The sequence below is a fragment of the Orycteropus afer genome, unplaced genomic scaffold, assembly GCF_000298275.1.
Source record: "Orycteropus afer afer isolate SDZICR_OR568_19922 unplaced genomic scaffold, OryAfe1.0 scaffold00039, whole genome shotgun sequence".
NCBI lineage: Eukaryota > Metazoa > Chordata > Mammalia > Tubulidentata > Orycteropodidae > Orycteropus > Orycteropus afer.
This window is the reverse complement of record NW_006921626.1, coordinates 12,596,936-12,610,921: the sequence shown is the minus strand read 5'-3', so window position 1 is coordinate 12,610,921 and position 13,986 is coordinate 12,596,936. Positions and strand designations below refer to the sequence as shown.

The window sequence follows — 13,986 nt, the reverse complement described above, 5'->3', positions numbered from 1 at the left end:
CCCCAACCCAGCAATAGGAATTCCATAGTGAAATTTCTAAAGGTAAACCTGATGGCAAAAGCCTTTCTTAGAAAGGACATGAAAGTGGTTTTCCAAGTAGAATATATTCCTTGATATTTTGGGGCCCATTTAGTGAAGGCAGAAGTATTCTTGGAAAGATTTTCCAGCCTTCCAAAAGAAGTTCAATAAGTATTTTAGATTTTCCAGCCTTCCAGAAGAAGTTCAATAAGTATTTTAAATTTTAAAGGTCACCATTTTGAAAATAATATTTTACGTAGTTTAACCTTGATTCTTGTTATCTAGTAATGCATTGGAATCATGTTCTGACATGATAGATGTTTTTGCCTCCTTTCCCAAAGTAGAAATTCTTTCCAGATTACTTTTTGACCATTCACATACTTTTTGATAGATTTGATCCAGCCACTCATAATGTTTGCCAGTGCTATATATGTCACTGAAAGCAGTCTTAGACCATTAATAAAACAAATATGCTTAAAAAACTAAGAACTATATTGCTTTTCTTCCTAAGTTATCTCCCATGTTCCCTCTGAAAATACATACCTCTGAAAGAAGGTATATTGGCCATTTATTTTATGCTTTTGTTTAAAAGTGTGCCTCGTCCTTGCACTGGGTAAAAGTGCTCATTTCCTCTCCTGAATCTTTATGTCAAAATTACATTAGTGGTAAGATGGATTAATGTCCCGGAATATATGTGATATTGCATTATGCTATATTTATTAGGTAAAGATGTCAGATAGTAGAATAAATGCAAGAATATTGTAGTTAAAAATGTTTTAAACTATTTTTCTAATGTAACATACTGGAAAGTTTATGAATTCTTTCCATTTTATTACGACCTTACATATAGATCTTGTATCCAAGACGGAAAAAAAAGTTCTGTTCATACCTGTTAAGAGTTAATTTTGTATACTTCCAGTACCAGTGATTCTGATTGGTGTTTTCAATTTTAGTCTGTAGCATCGTATTCACTCTACCAGAAATGTCTTTGAATGTGTTTTGTACTTGTTAAATCTTGGTGGTAGGTAGGTTTTAACTGTGCCCACAGCCTGTAAAAGTAACCACTGCATTATGATCTTCTTAACTATTCCTACATAACTAGAATTAGTCTCAAAGTAGCATTTTTTATTTTAATTTGTTTTTTTAATGATTATTTTAAGGTTAATAGACTCCTTTAATTCTTTTGTTTGCTATAACTAAGAAGCCTATAAAACAGTAACGTAGAATTATTTTTAGAAGTTCTATTGTATACCCCTTTAAATGGTTTTTCCCCTTCATAGACGGGATTCTCCAAGGAAAAATCAGATTGTTTTTGACAACAGGTCCTATGATTCATTACACAGGTATCATCCTGCTGTGACTTTGTGATTTGAGACTTTTCAATAACATGTTTAGGATAGGGCTGAGCTTTTTCTACATGGATTGGTAATCACCACAAGGGAGAGATTTTAAAAGACTGAATCTTTCATTCTTAGCTTTTAGAAGGCTTTAAAAAAAATCCTAAGGGTTTCTAACTTTAATTAGAAAAATGGCAGTGTCCATTGTCTTGCAATCACGTGATGTTTAATTAGGTTTAATTAGGAGACATAAATGGTAAACATATCAGAAATACTAGGATGGGAACATATGGCATATATTATTATCTACACTGTAGTTTTAGTTTAGTTTTTTTTTTTTTTTCCTTAAGTGTTCTTTTTATGATTAAAAGTATGGGACTGGGCTTTTAAAACAGGATAGAAAATCCTGTTATTAGAACACAGGACAATGTAACCATAATTGACTAATTTATTTTTTTCAGGAAAATCTGCTTTTTACATAGTTTATAATAAATTGAGTATCCTTAACAACTGAACATCTAACATCCTGAGTCTAAATCAGCAGATTATTTGTTTTCTGTAATAAGCCCTATTATACTTTTCCCCCCATTAAAAACTTTAAGATATGAACCATGTATTTCTTTTTTTTAATTAAGAAGTGGCAATTTAAAAGATCATCAAATGCTTAAGATATTTTTAGAATTAATTTGGCAGAGTAGGACTTAGCTATCATAGCACATTTATTTTATAGGAAGGCATCAAGAGGTAGCACTCTCATTATAAAGTAATAAAAGCCTCTGAGAAACCCTCATATTTTGTCATCAGTTACAGTGAAAACTCATAGGTTAGATGTAACAAATACTACCTCCACATTATTAATGCACCTATGTTTTAAAATACTGTGCCTACTGGGGGCATGAATTAAATAATATAGGAAAGGAGGTACCCAGGGAAGTGATTGGAGAGTTTTATCATCAGACTATGTGGCATGTTCTTATTTACCAAAATTGTTTTCATGCCATCAGTATTTAAAACATTTGATAAGTTTATTTTGCTAGCAACTTAAGTTTCCATAAAATATTTATTGTAGTAGTTAAAGATAGTTTTTCTTGCTTTTTTAGAGATGGTTTAATTGTTCTGATCAAAAGACTTAGAAACTTTGCTAAAGTATAGAGTAAAAAGTAGCTTTTAACAATGAGATTCTCTGTAGTAAATTTTCTCAATTATCTTGCTGCTTTCACGCACAGTGCCCCTTGGGATAATGTTGATAAACCTTAAAAAAAAAAAAAAAAAAAAAAGTGGTGATTACGTCTTTCCTTCAGTATGAAAAGTTCCCCCCTTTAGCTAATTATCATGGTGATGGTGGTGGTGATGGATTGCATGTTGGCATGAATTAAAATTTTTAAAATTGCATGTTTCCACAATTGTTTATTATATATAACAACAGTAAGTTTTGCATTGTTCAGTAAATATGGATTTATTACTAATACAGTGCCAGGTTAAGTAGCCAACCATAATTGCTCATTTGAATTTGTGTTAGAGATACTCTTTATATAACTTGGGAGGAAATAATAGTTACCTACTTCAATGTGAAAAGTAAAAGACAGCAAAATAATTAGTAATCCTTTAATTCTGGAAAGCAGAGTAGATGGCCTGGCTATATGAAATCCACAGTATGTCAGTCTTCAAAAATATTTCCAGACAGAGAGCTGTGACTTATGTACTGTGAGTCTTACTAAATCTTAGGTGCCTGTAGAATTAAGTAGTCTCGACAAAGAAAGAAAGATGTGTCTTCATGAGAGGGTAAGAATTGTGTCGTAGAGATCTTTTATTCCCCACAGTGCCTAGCCCAATGCTTATTGGATGAAGTGTTTTGAAAGTTACTATTTTCCTTATATATGCATATAAGCAGATAACTAAGAAAGTGAAAGTGGTTGACTTGCTTGATAACAACCTTTTAAGTAGTAATATATTTTGATAATAAAGTAAATTAACTCAGTATTTCATCTTCACACACAGTTTTTAGGGGTTTGAAGTATATAACATGTTCTATAAGAATTATGAAATTACCATTATAACTGGAAAAGTTATCACACCTATGGAGTCTTGGTTCAAATATCTAGTATTGCCTGGTGCTTTGCAAAATTGGAAATATGTGATTTGACTAATAGTTTCAGTTTACATTGATTTCTGGATCTTAAGGAATAGCCATTAAATTATAGTCTATGCTAAACCAAAAAAATGAAGTATTGCCCAATGAAAACATTAGTTTCTTCACTGAGGATTTTATTGCCAGAATTGGAGAGGGAGTCATGAATAATTTATTTGGTATTGAAACTTTTGCTTAAAATATACCTAATCTGTAAGACTTATTTCTTCATATTAAATTTTAATAGAATTGAACTAAATTGAAATTTTTAATAGAATTGAACTGAACTATCAAGTCTGTCAGAACCTGCTTCTGTCTGGCATTTCCTTTTTTCGCGAAATAAGTTTATGAATGTAGTTAGCCTGGGAACATGTGATTTCTCATAAGGTCTCCATAAAACTTTATAAGGAAATAGATTGCCAATGGGATCTGAGTATACTTCTAACTAAATTATTTTTCCAAACTTCTTGTTTATTTAAATGCTTGAAATGGAACAAAGAAATCATGCTTCCTAAAATGTTTTATTTTTGTCTTTTTCTCAAACTCAGCCATACGATTTCTGAACTGATTCATATTACTGTAAAATATTGAAGTCTGTATGTTTTCCCTTCTGTTGGTTTGCCGGGTACTTATTAGATAATATGAAATTTCAAAAGACGGAAGAAAACAAAATTGTGTTACTTGGACCTCGGTTGTTCCAGCTGGCCTTTCCATGTGTCTTGGTCACCATGCCACACACACTGGTCACCTGCCACATACCAAGAGAATGTTGTTGTCTTCTTCTCTTTCCTGGAGATGTCTTAATATCTTGTCACTTTTTTCTAGTTTCTTTGTACATATAACTGGAAATACTGAGAAAAGTGAAAAATAGTTTTTGCTTTATGTTCTAATCACTTGTTCTGGTTACCTAGTGCCGCTCTGACAGGAATATACCAAAAATGGGATGGCCTTAACAAACAGGAGTTTATTCTCTTACAATTTGGAGGCTTTACGTCCAAGTTCAAAGTGCCAGACTGTAGGGGCTGGGTGAAAGCCCCTCAGCCTTGGACTTCAGCTCTGTCTCCAGTTCCAGGCCCACAGAAGCTAGAGGCTTTTCTTCACTCAGACAGACAGCTGCTGGCTGCTAAGGCTGCCAAGCCCAAGGTTGACAAGTAAAAAGACACAGTCCCAATATTACCAAATCACACGGCAGGCCCTTAATTCAAGTCCATTGTAAGTCCCAAGGTCGGCAGAGCATGGCTGGCTGCTGAACAACGACGCGGCTACATGCACGGTTCAAGGTGCCGTAAGCTAGAGACCATTCCCCAAGGCTTCTCTTTATATAGAGGAAGTAGACCACATGCCTAAGGCAGCTACTTAGCTGCTCCCAGTAGATTGCACCATGGAGCTGATTACCAGTCTCATCATGGGGAATACTATATCCAGCCACTCAACCAGGCCCAGCCAAGTTGGCAGACAAACTTAACCACCACATCAGTCCTTCAATTTGGACAATTAACTTTTTAACAAAATGTGTTTTATTTAAGAAATATATTTAAATCTGGTGTTGGGTTGGTTAATTTTCCAATTATTTATAAACTCTTTGAATATTATAAGTGCTGCTTACCTGTTTGGGAAATTTCATTTGTACAGACCAAAATCTGCACCCTCATCGCAACCCAGTGCCAATGGAGTTCAGACAGAAGGACTGGACTACGACAGATTGAAGCAGGTGTGCATAAACAGCAGCTTTCCTTTGTTGTACTTGTTTCTTTATAAAATATCTCATGCATATTTTTTACTTAGAACATGATTGTGTTTGAAAGACGGATAAAGTTTAAGTACTTTTATACAAATTAAATAGTAGCGTTGGTTGTATATTATTTTTGCAAATCTACATTTCCAACATTTATGGAAGGTGAAGGAACCATTATTTAATAGTAGAGTATAAAAATTTAACTCTATGTCTGGTATGTAATTGTTAAAAAACAAACAAACTATGAGCTTCCCTACTTTTCACTTACCAAATTGTCAGAAATGGACCGAAAAATGGTTATGGCAAGAATGTTGTGAAATGGGCACTCTTGTATCATATGCTTAGAGTAATTTTTAAAGAGCAGTTTTGGGAAAAAATTCCAAAGCCTTAAATAGATTTTCTTACCTGAACCCAGCAATTTCACTTCCAGGAATTTATGCACAGAAGTTAGAGTTATACACAGAGTCCCTGGGTGGTACAAATTGTTAAGCTCTTGATAAGTAGCCAAAAGGTTGGTAGTTTGAACCCACCCAGAGTTACTTTAGAAAACAGGCTGTCGATCTGCTTCTGAAAAGTCACAGCCTTGGAAACCCCATGGAGCAGTTCTGTTCTGCACACGTGGGGTCACCGTGAGTCAGAGTCGGCAACTAACAGCAACCACACAGTTACACCGTGAGGAGCTCTGCATCTAGGAGAAATTATAACATAGAAAAGATATGTATGTAGCAGTGAATTGTGAACACTTGGCCATGGTAGGTGAATCAGGTAACAAAACAATATGTACAGTTAGCTCAGTTTAAAGAAAAAAGATCCTGTCATATTTTGAATACATGTGTGTTATATGTAACACTTAAAAAAGAGTGCAAAGAGTAATAGTGTCTAGAGGTGATGAGGTTATGAGCTTTAAAACATTTTATTCCTAGAAGAGGTGATAGATTTTTTTAAATAGTGTTAAAAAATATTTGAAATCAAAAGAGTACATGCTAGTTAAAACTGTTATCAAGGCATACAGATGGCTCTGTAATGAAAATTTTAATTTTTATCTTCTTATCCTGAACTTCAACCTAGCCTCAGAAAATAAATATAAATTATATTTTTTAAAAATACAGTAATTCAAGAGACATTTATTGGGTATCTGATAGACTTAGTTGCCAGGCATTTGCTAAGCTCTTAGCATGACATGTTCCCCTACTCCTCGTAGTAGTTACCTAACACAGCGCTTATACACAAAGTCTACACACCTACAATTTAGAGACATTAAATTATATCCACAATCTTACAGCAAAGTGGTTGAGTCAGAATCAGAACCTAGATCTATTTTCAAAGCCCATTCTATTACTCATTTTTAGAAATGCTACCAAATGGTTGAGTGGGGCTCATAAAGAGACCAAAAATACTGCTATGAGTTCAAAATAAAAGTTATAAAGAAATTAAAAGAGAAATACTAGCAATAATTTCATATAAACCTAATTTTTATAGTACAAATCTATTTGAAAATTCACATTGAGTTATGTAATTTGAATCCTAGTCATCTGTGTTATTTTGGAGATTGTCATTACTGATTCCCATTTGGTTGACAGTAGTATTTGATGCTATAACTTTGTAACCCTTTAATGATGTTTACATTTTTAAAAAGAAAATTTTACTTTTTCTAACCTGATTTTTTTTTTTTTAAGTGAAGCTGGGTCACTGAAGCTATTGTTTTCCTCTTTGTTAAATATGGATTTTTTTAAAAAAAAAGTATCAAACCAGCATATCTGCACACATTTTAAATTATGTGCATTCTTGGTATCTCAAATGATGGAGAAGAGAGGAATAGATTGTATTTGGGGAATATATCATTTGACTAAGGGATCTGTTAGTTCTAGAGTCTGTGTACTGACTTACGCATGCCAGTTTTCTCACTGATAAATGGGATAATTGAACTAATTGATAGTTTCAACTTCATTTTAAACATTAAAGCCTTTTTTTAAAAAAAAAAAAAAAGGATCACAACACAGAACAACTTACTCTTATCTGAGGTGTATGCGGTATTAAAGAAAATCACATAATTCAAGACAAGGAGCTCTAGTGCCACAGCATTTAAAGCATTCAGCTGCTAACCAGAAGGTCAGCGCTCTGTGGGAGAAATATGAGGCAATGTGTTTCCATAAAGATTTTTACAGTGTTGTAAACCCTATTGGCCAATAATGCTCTGTCCCATAGGATCTCTGGGAGTCAGAATCAACTCAGTGACAACAGGTTTAAACATCACAAAGGAGAGCTGTTATTTTTCACCAACTAAAATCGCATTGCCTATCATAACCCCTTTTTGCTTTAATAATTCACAGTTCTTGATAAATTGCTAATGAAGGGTGTACACCCATTTTTTCCAGTTGTACTTATAACTAAAGATTATGTGAAATAAATGTAAAGATGGAGTGGCTTTTGTCAGTGGATAGTCCAGAACACTACTGTTCAACAAAATGTAATGTAGACCACATAATTAATTAAAGATTTACTAGTACTCACATGTAGAAAAGCATATAAAGAAACAGAGTAAATTGATTTCACTATATTTAACCAGTATTTCCAAAATAGTATTTCAATGTATAATCAGTATTTTAAAATGATGAGATATTTTGCATTCTTCACACTAAACCTTTGCAGTCTGGCTCGTGCTTCATACTTCCCGCACCTGTCATTTCAGACCAGCCACATTGCAGGTGCTCAGTAGCTTCCTGTGGCTGGTGGCTGCCATATTGGACAGTGCACATTCAGAAAGGACCCATCCTCTATATCTCCATCCATGAGGGCAGCCCCTGAGGCCCCTCCAAGAAAATCCTACAGTCTCTTAAAACATAGTTGAGAAGTGGTAGTGATTCCTAAGAACTCTTTTAATTCTAAACTTTAATGATTTACCCCCATGCTTAAAACCAGATGACAAATTTGCCAAAAGCTGACTTCCTCTTTGCAACTTCTTTATGCATCACCTCTCAGACTGGCACCTGAGAATAGATTAAAAAGTAGAACTTTTAACTTCTGTAGAGAAGATCTGAGTCATACCTTTCATTGGGTTGAGAGTAGATTGCTTAGAAATTATTCTGTTTCCTATCTTGGTGGTCTGGAATAAATAAAGATAGGGTTTATATCTAGAGGGAAGAAGGATAAAACAAAATTTACTGGGCTAGTCTTTTAAGAAATAGAATTGTGACTCTGGAAGCAAAGCCACATACCATATTTCATACCTTCTTAAAATTTTATATCAGCAGGTACCTTGTTAGCAGCAATATGCTTTTCTGTGTTTCTGATGGTTTTTCCTAATATTTTAGGATATTTTAGATGAAATGAGGAAAGAATTAACAAAACTAAAAGAAGAGCTTATCGATGGTGAGTGTCTATTTGCTTTTCCCTTAAAATAATGTTTAAGAATAACCATTGTAAAGAAAATGCCAGTAAATTACAAAATACCCAGTTTTTCACTTTCCTATATCGTATAGTGGCTAAGGCACTTGACTGCTGAGCAGAAGGCTGGTGGTTCAAACCCACCAGCCACTCCTTGGAAGGAAGATAGGGCAATCTACTTCCATAGTGATACTGCCAACCCAAGGAGGAGTCGCTATGAGTTGGGTCCGACTTGACAGCACGTAACAACAACAACAAAATATCGTATTTTAAAGCATAAGCAGTTACTTTTTTATATAGTATCCTGCTCTACAACTTGCTTTTGATGTCGGGAAAATTTCTCTCCTTCATATACCATATTTTTTCACATATAAGGCACTCACGTATACCTTGGATGCGTTCGGTGTACAAAGAACATAGCACATTATTTGTGTGAAAATATAGTAATGAAATAATAATGTGTGACAATAGGGATAAATAACATCTTCGAATCCAGATAAGGAGCAGTGCTAGCAGGAAGACCAGATGAACAGATCTTTCTGGAGGGTACTTCCACTCATCCATCCCACCACCCTCTTGTTCTTGAGCCCGTAGAATTAGTATTTTCACCTTGTACCAAAGGAGTGATGGAATTAACACACAAATCTAGAAATAGTGTCCCTGTTTGTAATTAGAAAGTGATGATGGATGCCATGAAAAATGCAACATCAGTGTTTTGTTTGGTTGGTTGGTTGGTTTTTTACTGTTAGTTTGAATATAGTCCTTAAGATTGCTTCACTCATTTCTTTTACCTTCTTGTGATACTTACTTTCAATACTTTTGCTTTTCCACTCAGCAATCAGGCAGGAACTGAGCAAGTCAAATACTGCATAGAGAAACAAAGTCAGGAGAGATAGGACTTTAATCTGGAGAAAAGAAATACCAGAAACAACAACTGTTAACAGCAACAGCAAACCCCTACATTTCGTGAGCTGCAAGAAGAATACGGACACAAACAATTGGAAGGAGGGAAAAACCAACCGATTTTGAAAGCCTTCAGACATATCACTCTGGCGATAAGCTATTTCCCTTCTAGTTTGCTGCTTTTTTTTCTGACCTTTACAACAGGATGGGAGAGAGTCATGTAAGAATTCCTGTAACAGTTATGCAGAAAATATTATATCCTTCAGGCAAGATCACAGTACATTGAAGTATTTTCATGTCAAGATAAAAATCGCACATTTTCCACAATCCGTTGCTACCATAAAGAGGAGAAAGGCTTAACAAGTTTTTTTTTTCCTTCTCCTCCATTTTTGGTCAGAGAGTGCTGATGAAGAATTTAGCAAATTATGCTATTGTATTGTAAATGTTTCTCTCAGGTTTGTCTTCCTATCATATTGAATAATTGAGCAGCCCTGTGTAGGTTAAGATCACAAAATGTGGAACAAATGGAATTGTGTATGTTTTCAGAGGGTGGTATTTATAAGAAAGTGTCCTAAATATGATGTGTTCACCTTGAGGAATTTTAGAATGATAGGAAGTCTCTCGAGCTAGCCTTCATGCAATTTTGTAGATTAAAACATAAAAATCATCTGGAATTTAAAGATTTAGATGCCTTCCTAAATTGTTACAATGCTTTACCAAATTACAACTCCTACATAACACAAACCAGTGGTCAAATGTAAAACAATATATTGTAGATTTATTGTAGGTTTTCAACCTTTTTTAGATTTATGCATGTGGACATTTTTATAATGTAATTACAACCATCACAAATTAGCTTTTTTAATTGCAGACTGTAATGCATGTCACACTAATACGTAGTGGGCTTTTTAAGGCCTACTCCCAGGGAAAACATTTTGTAGAGTTTAGGGGAGTGGGAGGAAGGGATGGAATAACTTTTTATTTAAAGTAAATTTCTGCACTATCTTTTTCTCAATTACCTGCATGAATAATAATGACGACTATTTTGTGACTTTAATTGGTAAATATGTTAACAGAATCAAGTACTTAATCTTTTACGTCATCTCTTCAGCTATTTGTATTTTAACTTCTGTAATCTCAGTGACTTGCAACATGAATCTGAGCTTCACAAGAAGTATATCTTGTGGAACTCAAAAGTTTGATCACTGAATTTGGCAGTTACTACTACCTACGTGCCCCTGAAGTTCATACAGGTGTTCAGTACATCCTCCTGACTGAAGCTGCTTTTGAATGTTGTTATGTTGAAATACAAGAACTAACAATGATGGCAGCAATTAAAGTCATACAAATCATTAAGTAAAGGGAAACCAGTGAAGAGTTCTGCATAATTTTTTTTCTTGTTAATGAGCAAAGTGAGATTTAGGTGGTGGGAAGGAGGAATTAGGTACTCTACTTCTCACCCTGTGTGTATGTGTGTGTGTTTGATGCGAGAGAGTGTGTGTGTGTGTGTGTGAGTGATCTACTCCTTTTTTTCCTTTCAATCTAGTAAGATTAAAATAGAGGAGAAATATATTGCAATTAGAGCTTTTTTGAAATATTTGGCAAATCAAAATTTCACCAGGCTCTCCATCTCGAATTTATGCTTGTGTTGTTATAAGTGCCATATTTGCTTTGAAATCTTTGATTTTCAAAGTTTTACTGAAAGTTTGAAGAAATAATCCACTTTCATTGGCTTTCAAGATTTCTCATATCTCAGTTCATTAGACAAAAGCTTGTTGATAGCAGTTTCCTAAATGCTGCAGTATCGCAGCTGTTACCATTTCAAAGAGATTTGAATGACAGAATTTTTTTTCCCTTTTAAAGTAGTTCCTGTTTCTGTAGAAACTTCATTTTAAGATTAAATTGTGATGGATGAGCTTTCATACTTCAAGTATATAGTTCTTTTTTCTAGCAACTATTCATTGTCATGCAATAGTAGTAAAGGAATTAAAGATGCAGCAAGCTTATAAACTACTATTTTCTAAAAGAAATAGGAGGCATTTTCATCTTTATTATTATACTCTTGTTTATACAAACACTTTGACGATACGAACATTTATGTCCCCTATAAATCTAATCAGAAGTCACTTTTGATTTTGTTGGTTAAGTTAAATAGTCTATAATAGGATAGAGTATTGGGTACAAGTGGTCCAAAGTAAGATAAAAGACTAAAATAAAATGCTAGATCTTAAAAGAAACTGGTTTCTGCACTAAACGTTTTGTGCCTTGGTCTAATATTAACATGATGTCTGTGTAAAATGACAAAAAGACCCAGTGTTGAATCACACTGTATTTTCCATCATTTTTCATTAGTATCCCAGATTGCTAAATGTGTTCTTCCCAAGAAGTTTGATTGAATTACTGTATACCATTGCTGTCACATGTGACAGTTGTGTCATTGTTAGAGATTTCAGTAATTAAAATGGGAAACCGAAACTTAAGTTATTTTCCTTATTATCAAATTATGTTCTTTGGAGCCACATTATTATGATGGTTTTTGTGCTTTTGTACATTGGATGTCTTAAGCTGAGTACAGTTTAGGGGATCCTTTCTAATTACAGGAAGGTACTGCTTTCCTCAACACTGTGATCTGATCTGTGACACACCTGTACTATACACAATGTAAATGGCTAACAAGTCAATTGCAAACAAACTGAATGTACAAATCTTAGTGCTGGTGCTGAAATCTCTTCAGAATAGTCATCATGATTTAAAAGTTTGTTTAAAAATTTGCAAGCATCAAGTGTCAATCAAAACTGAAGATGAAACACTAATGAATGTTGAATTTTCATGCTTTAGGTGTACTTCCTTTTTAGATTTTTTTTTTCATTTCTCTGCTATTTTTACCATACTGTTTCATTTAAATTTCCTACACGCTAACTTCGTTTGTGCGATTGAAATAAAATTGCAGTATATATATATATATATATATATATATACATATATATGTTGCTTGTTTGTGACACTTAGCTGATCTCCTAAAATGATCTATATTGGTTCTAAAAAAGTTATGTTGAATGTGAAAAACACTTTTTAATGTCCATGACTTCACTACTTCTTAAGGTTTACATATTGCTTCACTTTTCTTTAAAGAAATATTTTATTAAGTTCCTGAATACTAAGTAACTTGTACAAAGGCAATGTGTGATAATGAATGTATCTGCCTTTTGTTCGAAATAATTGTCGGGTGTTCTCTATGTCTTGTTCTTATTTTGTCCCAGCCCAGCTTGACACAGTATCTTAATCTGTAGTCAAGAGAATATGAAATTTAACATTTTATTCCATTTTGTTCCGCAATATAGTCAGATAGTTAAACTCATTTATGAGGTTAGAATATTCTTTATAATGATTGAGGGATAAAGGACATTGTGTGCTAAAGATCATCAGCAAGTAATACGAAGGTTGGTTACATTTTAAAATTCTAATGTCTTCATTAGAAGCACAGCAATCTTTGTCCTTTTTTTTTTTTTTTACCAAATCTCAATTTCCCTTTTTTTTCTTCCCTTCCCATTTTCTTCCCCATGTCTCATGGAATGCATGTTCTTTGCATTCTTTAACATTTTCAACCATTGCACAATCTACAGTTCAAAAAATATCAACTGATTTTTCTCTCCATTCTGTCTCAGGTGCTGGCTTGCCTTCATATACAAATCAAAATGATTATCTAAGACTGAAAGTCACTTCCCATTCAAAAATGCTTAACAGATGGTAATCTTTTAAATTTGCTTTAGCTACAATATATTTATACATTTCCTAAATTTGTACATCCTTTCTGTGCCATTGTGAAGAATTGGACTTTAAAATCCAAGTAGTGTTATCTCACGAAGCACAGTCTGCGAAGGTATGCTGCAGGATCTCTCTAATTCCTTTTTGTGTAGTCATCATAACTTCCTAACCCTGTTATCCTTTAAAGTCTATGGATTAGAAGCATAAAAAATGGCATTATATAAAGCAGTGTGAAGGAACTCTCCAGGAGCTCTTGTTCCTTACGTGTCTGTCATAAAATCTACTTCCCTGAAGGTATTTGCTACAGCATTCAATTCAGAACCCCAAATCTGTTCTTGATAGTACCGTTTTTGTTAATAGAAGGATGAGTTAGTATCAGTGCGTCTCCCCAAAGTGCTAGGAATGAGAAAGAGATTTTAAGGGTCTGTTGAAATCACAGATGCTTAGTACCTCTGCCTTTTCACTGAAAGGCCATTTGTTGTTGTTGTTGTTGTTGTTAAGTGCCATCGAGTCGTTTCCGACTCATAGCGACCCCATGCACAGCAGTACGAAACACTGCCCGATCCCGCGCCAGCCCCACAATCCCTGCTATACTTGATCCCATCATCGCAGCCACCGTATCAATCCATCTCATTGAAGGCCTCCCCCTCTTTCATCGACCCTCCACCCTACCAAGCATGACATCCTTCTCCAGGGAATGGTCCCTTCTTACAACA

The 13,986-nt window shown here is 34.3% G+C and overlaps 1 protein-coding gene across 1 annotated transcript in view; it reads left to right on the top strand.

Moving 5' to 3' along the window:
• Positions 1-9,475, top strand: part of ENAH (ENAH actin regulator) — a 156,290-nt gene extending 146,815 nt beyond the window's left edge. Inside the window, exons 14-17 of the mRNA XM_042780426.1 lie at positions 1,299-1,361; positions 5,116-5,194; positions 8,530-8,587; positions 9,438-9,475. Coding sequence (XP_042636360.1) covers positions 1,299-1,361; positions 5,116-5,194; positions 8,530-8,587; positions 9,438-9,475 — 238 coding nt within the window. The remainder of the gene's footprint in view (positions 1-1,298; positions 1,362-5,115; positions 5,195-8,529; positions 8,588-9,437) is intronic.
• Positions 9,476-13,986: the final 4,511 nt, after the last annotated feature.